The sequence below is a fragment of the Lepidochelys kempii genome, chromosome 1 (assembly GCF_965140265.1).
Source record: "Lepidochelys kempii isolate rLepKem1 chromosome 1, rLepKem1.hap2, whole genome shotgun sequence".
NCBI lineage: Eukaryota > Metazoa > Chordata > Testudines > Cheloniidae > Lepidochelys > Lepidochelys kempii.
Window position 1 is genome coordinate 122122 of NC_133256.1, and position 7038 is coordinate 129159.

General features: G+C 52.2%; 1 protein-coding gene across 1 annotated transcript; it reads left to right on the forward strand.

Moving 5' to 3' along the window:
• The first annotated feature begins 309 nt into the window (after window positions 1-309).
• Window positions 310-1308, forward strand: LOC140911507 (olfactory receptor 52K2-like). The gene has a single exon (XM_073344757.1). The coding sequence runs from the start codon at window positions 310-312 to the stop codon at window positions 1306-1308; it is 999 nt and encodes a 332-aa protein (XP_073200858.1).
• The last annotated feature ends 5730 nt before the right edge of the window (window positions 1309-7038 follow it).

Genomic DNA, 7038 nt, shown 5'->3' on the forward strand with positions numbered 1-7038 from the left:
CTCTCGTGTTTCCTGCTGGTGCCTATTAAGGGTCCCCACAACAGGGCATGTAGAATTATTGACTCATGGAGCACCATCAACCATGGAATTGGCATTAGTAGGGCCAGTTGTTCATAATTCATTTATCTGACTAATGAAAATGTCATTTTTCAGTGTGTGAAGAGCGACCGATCTGCTTCCCCATGAGAACAGCCCCCAGTAGCACATGTAGTGTCTCAAACTAACACTGTCTCTCCACCCAGGCATTTGTCCTGCGACCATCACCCTGGACCCTGGGCACACACAGGAAGTTGGGGGAACGTACGGTATATGCAGGAGACACCGTTCTGCCTCAGAGTTGGACACCTTCTCCCCTACGCCATGTCTGATTCCAACACAACCGACTTCACCAACCCCTCCACCTTCATCCTGCTGGGCATTCCTGGCCTGGAGATGGACCACGTCTGGATCTCCATCCCCTTCTGCACCATGTACATCATAGCCATGTTGGGGAACTTCACCACCCTGGTCATTGTGAAGACGGAGCCGAGCCTCCATGGGCCCATGTACTATTTCCTCTGCATGCTGGCTGTCAGCGACCTGGTCGTGTCCACATCCACCCTGCCCAAAATGCTGAGCATCTTCTGGTTCAATTCCAGGGAGATCGATTTCAGTGCCTGCCTCACCCAGATGTACTTCATTCATAGCTTCTTAGTGATGGACTCTGGGATCCTAGTGGCCATGGCTTTGGACCGCTATGTGGCCATCTGCCATCCCCTGAGACATTCCACCATCCTGACAAACTTTGTGGTGGGCAAGATTGGCCTGGCCGTGGTGCTGCGTGGTGGCATGCTCATACTGCCCTATCCCTTTCTGACAAGACAGTGGCCATACTGCAGAACCACCATCATCCCCAACACGTACTGCGAGCACATGGCTGTGGTGAAGCTGGCCTGTGCCGACACCCACATCAGTAATTACTACAGCCTCTCTGTGGCATTCTTGGTGACAGGTCTGGATGTGTTTTTTATTGCTGTGTCGTATATCCAGATTCTCAGGGCCATCTTCAGTCTCCCCACAAAGGACGCCCGGCTCAAGACTTTTGGGACCTGCGGCTCCCACCTATTTGTCATTTTAACCTCTTACATCCCAGCTCTCTTCTCCTCCCTCATGCACCGGTTTGGTAACAATGTGGCGGTACATTTCCATGTTCTCATGTCCAATGCGTACCTTCTAATGCCCCCCATGATGCACCCCATCATCTACGGGGTGAGGACCAAACAGATCCGGGACAGGTTGCTCCGGCTACTTACTCCTAAAGGAACCTAAAGTTTTCTCCTGGTGCTCTGGCTCTCAGACCCAGCTTCCTGCAGAGCTGGCTGGTGACATGGTGCTGGGCCCTCTTCCCTGAATCACTTGCCGGACAGTCAAAAAGGCAGTAAATGCTTTCCTGACCTTACTGTGCTGTGTCAGTGTGACAAACTGGGGAATAGGTCTATGTATCCACCCTTACCCCACCTCTTCTGCCAAGGTCCCGATCCTGCTTTGCCTCTTTCCCCCAAGGCCCTGCCTCTGTTGCTTGCTCCTCTATTCCCCTCCCCCTGTCACTTGCTGGAACATTTCCACCTCCCTCCCCTCACCACAGCTACAAGGGAGCATTTTCAGATTTTGTTGGGGGTGGCAACTTTAACCATGATTCCAAGGGGAACTTAAGGTCTTGAAAACTCTAGTTTGTTGGCAGATAACTTAGCAATTAGCTGACGGGAGCACTGTGTCTAATTCTGATGTAAAAGAAAGAAACTTAAATAAATATTAGACCCTCTCAGCTCTGATACTAACATGTTCAGACATCTTGTGCCAAGTCACTTAATGGACACTGGTTAGGTTTAAAATATTCATGTATATTCTTACTTTGTTACTACTCTGCAGAGAGAGAGACCTCATCAGGACTCCTGGGTTCTATCTCAGCTCTGGGAGGGAAGTTGGGGGGGCAGATACATCTGGGGTATCTATGAGAACATCAGAACGGCCCTACTGGGTCAGACCAATGGTCCATCTAACCCAGTGTCCTGTCTCCCGACAGTGGCCAATGCCAGGTACCCCAGAGGGAATGAACAGAACAGGGAATTACCAAGTGATCCATCCCCTGTCACCCACTCCCAGCTTCTGGCAAACAGAGGCTAGGGACACCGTCCCTGCCAATCCTGGATAATAGCTATTGATTGACCTATGCCCCAGGAAGTTATCTAGTTCTTATTGGATCCATGTTATAGTTTTGGCCTTCACAACATCCTGTGGCAAAGAGTTCCACAGGTTGACTGTGAGGAAATACTTCCTTTTGTTTGTTTTAAATCTGCTTCAGACTAATTCTATTGGGTGACCCCTAGTTCGTATGTTATAAGAAGGTGTAAATAACATTTCCTTGTTTACTTTCTCCATACCTCTCAGGATTTGAGAGACCTCTGTCATATCCCCCCTTAGTTGTCTCTTTTCCAAGCTGAAAAGTCCCAGTCTTATTAATCTCTCCTCATATGAAGCTGTCCCATACCCCTAATCATTTCCGTTGCCCTTCTCCGTTCCTTTCTGCACACAGCATTCAAGGTGTGGGGATTAATATAGAGGCAACATGATATTTTCTGTCTTAGTATCTCTCCCTTTCTTTATGATTCCCAACATTCTGTTTGTTTGCTTGATTGCCACTGCACTTTGAGGAGATGTTTTAACCCTATTCACTCCCCTTAGATTGCATGAACTCTCTGGAGCCTGATATCTCTGGGCTTTTCCTGAACTCTTCGCTCATGCTCCTTGTACCGAGGGGCAGTGCAGTGGTATTTATAGAATGGAATATGAAAAATAAAGACTAATAAAGTGGCAAGGATGAAACATGTATTGGGGTTGGATTCCACGTAGGAGGTCGTGTTTCACGTCGGCATTCCAATTCCACGGGCGGTTGTCACGGCGCTTGTGGGAACAGGGCTGTGTTCGGGGCATGCTGCAGTGCAGAGCAAAGGTGAAGGAGACAAGCCCCCCACAACTGCCATTTTTACGGGCTGTGCAGAGCGGAAAGGAGCCCAGACCCATTCTCTGACCCATCACGCCCACGTTGCATTGGGTCTGTCGAGCAGGTGAGCTCCCCAGCAGGAGAGGGTACCTGTGAATCCTGAGAGGGAAGTGTCTTCCCTGGGCATCCCCCTCCGGTAGCCGTGCCCCACACCGCTCTCAGCCCAGCATCTGCAGCAGCGTCCCACGCCGAGGGCCGACACTGGGGTGCGCACCGTTTATAACACAGCTCTGTGAACCCCGGGGGGTTCGCTCAGCTTCGGGCGGAGACGTGGCATCTGAGTGGAAACAGGCCGGTGACCTGAGACACACTCGCCAATGTCTCTCTTCCCCGGCCGCGCTTCTGCGCTATTTATCCAGCGTTATGAGAAAACAATAATTAAGGGACCTTCCCAAAGGGAAGTGAGAAGTCTGGGGCTCTGTGCTGAGTCACAGAGGAATTGGCTGCTCTGTGCATTTGTGTATATTTAAAAATTATGCTTGATTAGGAAGAAAACTGGGGATAAGACCTGTGTCTCCATGGGGTCTGATACCCTGTAAATGCGCAGGGTGGAGGGGTAGAGAGTAGACAGACAGATCTGGAGACAGATGGCTGAGGGGAGACACAAGCACTCTCTGCAGACACACGGGGCTGTCGCTAAGGGACCAGAGATCAGTCATTCTCATCAGTAACGATCATCAGACTGTGCAGCACCTTTCACTGAAGGATCCTGAAAACACCTAGCAAAGGAAAGTCCTGTGAACGTATCCTCAGTGTACAGATAGGTAAACTGAGGCATGGGGAGAGCTGACTTAGCCAAGGTCTCACAGAGATTGAGTGGCGGGATGACAGACAGAACCCAGGAGTCCTGACTTCTTTACTGCAACCACGGTCTCTCTGGCATGCCAAGAGGGAGATGGACTCCCACTCTGGCCGGGGCTGTTCGTTGGGTGGGATGCAGAGGAATGGCTGGAAGAAGGAGCCTGATTGCAATAGCTGAACTCTCTGCCTGCTCACCTGGCTCACTGGGGGTATTTGTCTGGTGCAGAGCACCTGGGTTTTTAAGCACTGGAGTGAGACTGAACAAATTCTCCTGTCCGAGCCCAACAGGGGCGCCGTGTTCACCTTTCAATGTGGCTGCAGACAAAGGCCGTAGGCTTTTAGGCCTTACATCATAGCTAGAGGCCGTATCCTATGGCTACAGGAAAAGAGTCTGATCCTTTCAGTACGTCCAGGCCCCGGAGATCCCCATGACTGACCCCGTCGTACCCCAGGTATGGCCTGGTCCCAGGGGGTCCCCAGGAGCTGCCCCAGGTACGACTGGCCCCCAGGGGTCCCCGGGAGCTGCCCCGTTCTGCCCTAGGTCCATCCAGGGTCATCAGACACTGTAACATTCCCACTGGCGACAAGGGCCAGAGCTGCTGGATGACGTCTGTCCCAGGGCCCCTCCCTGGCACGGTCTCTCTGCTCTGCATGCAGGAAAAGGGCCTGATCCTTCCACCTCGCTGGAGAAACCGAGGCTCCTGGAGGGTCCGGCAGCAGATGAGCCGGGTTTGAGGAAGGCAGAGGCGCCGAATTGCGTTTGTGGATCTAGCCCTGGCCGCCTTTCTGGACGATGCTTTAGTCAAGCACAAGTTACGGTTGGTCAAAGCCAGGGGGGCTGGCTGGCGACGCTTGGAGGAAAAAGCCAAGTTCCTGGACACTCACCTCTCACTTTCAAAAACTTTCCCCTCTTCTCTTTGTACAAGGAGCAGGCTCCCTGGGGCAAAACAGGTTTTTATCTGCTCTCTACCCGTCCTCCAGTGGCTCCAGTGTCCCAGCTGCTTGCCCTGCTCGAAGCCGGGCAACGCCCCTTCCTTCGGAGGCGAGAAGCTGTAGCAGCGTCCTGGGAGGAGACCCTGGTGTGGTGCTGTAGGACTGAATACGGCCATTTTTGCCAAGTATGATTATCCTGTTTCTATGCATGTATCAGCTTTGTGTCTGAAGTCATTACTGACAATCTACGGGTATCTTACACCTTCACCTCTGCGGCCAGGACGAGAAGCCATGGGCTTAAATTGCAGCAAGGGAGGTGTAGGCTGGAGATTAGGAAAGACTTCCTAGATGTCAGGGTGGCTAAGCCCTGGAACGAATTGCCCAGGGAGGTTGTGGAATCTCCATCGCTGGAGGTTTTCAAGAACAGGTTGGACACACACCTGTCAGGGCTGGTCTAGGTGGTGCTGGTCCTGCCATGAGGGCAGGGGACTGGACTAGATGACCTCTGGAGGTCCCTTCCAGTTCTATGATTCTGTGTGTTGTGTTCCTGGGTAGCACCCCTCAGGTGGCTAAGGCGGTACGTTGGTGGCCCTTTGAGGACACTTAGTGATCACAAAGGGCCACAGAAGAAAGGCGCCTCTGCAAGAATATGGGAAATGGCTGATCCTGTGAGTCATCAGAGCATGTAAGGACCTGGGATATGCTCACGTGACCCTGGACTCATCTCATCTTCTCTGCACTGGCTTTCCAACAAGGAAGCTCTGAACAAGGTCTGGTGACCCCAGCCTGCTTGTGTAATTTCTAGAGAGGCTTTTGCAAGCTCGCAGTGCATTCCATCACTGCGATGAAAGTCACCTCTGAACACTGAAAAACCACTTGGATGTATCTGATCTATTAACCATTTGTAACTCTTCTTCTTTTCTTTTACTATTTAACCTTGAGTGTCTCTTGAGATTAGGACGCTAAAGGTGGTGAAATAGATTGTCACTGAGTACTCACCGTGGGGTCCAGAGTCCGGGTGGTGAGCCAAGGGCTGGGATGGGTCAGGACACTGCATTTTTGGCTTCTAGTTAACCAGTGTGGTGAGACAGATGTTTGCGTTTGTTCCTGGTTTGGTATAATCTAAGGATAGAACCACCAGCCGTCTGGGCTGAGTCAGCCCCATTTCTCAGCAGTTTGTTCTGAATTTGGTAAGCTCGGCTGTGTCCCACTGAGGCGCGGTGACACATGGACACCGCTGACAGGTGCTTCACAGAGTCTTGCTCACTGCTCCCAGGAGCTATCCCCCTCTTACAGATGGGGAAACTGAGGCAGCATGAAAGGAAGTGTCTTGAGCCAAGAATATAGCCCACTGTCACCCACTGACATCACTGGAGTATTTGGCCCAAGTTATTTAATTGGAGATGAAGCATCAGCAGAGACCAGTGAGCTGGGAGGGAAGGTGACTATTTACCAGGTTCGTGTTCTGCTAGCCAAGGGCCGTAATGAGCTGCACACGGCACGGCCTTGGTTCGTTGCCGCACACGGTTGGGCTGTACGCGCTGTGCAGCGTTCCCGGCGACGTGCCGTCCCTGGTAAACAAGCAAGAGGGGACTGAAAACTGAGCTGTGTGGAAACCTGCTTTGTGGCCACAGTTTCTTTAATGAATTCCTCCCGTTTAAGGACTGCAGCTCCACTGACCACGAGACACAAATAGCCTGAGTGTGTCTAATACAGCGCAGGGGAGCAATGCCAGTTCATGGCCAGAGCAGTGGTGCTGGGGGTGTGGCGGTGTCGGGACTCCCAGTTCCTCTTCTCAGCTCTGCCACCGACTCCTTGGGTGTCCTTGGGTGAATCACTTTACCTCTGCAGGACTCAGTCCATCCATGACACGGGGATAACGCTGCCTAGCAGCCTAGCTACAGAGCTTCTAAATGTAGTGATCAAAAGCGTCATGTAGAGGAGACGTTAGACTCAGCTTCCCTGTCCAGCTTCAGCCCCTGGGCAACGCGTGCCCTGCAGTTCCAGACAAGGTGTCCGTATACATGTGTCAATAGGCGGCTAATGTCAGCTGGGCAGTTTATCTCCTGCCCTGTGAGCTATCGAAGCCATCCCACCTCTGCCCAGCATCCCGTCTTCCCAGCTAATGCGGGGCTGATCCTTCTGCCTCTCTCGGCTCTTGTCCTCCCAGCTTCAAAGCTGATCCCTTGCCCTGCTCCCGAGGCCTGGCTCAGGCCAAAGGGCTCCCAGCCCATCCCCTTTGCAGGGACCCTGCCTTCTACAGG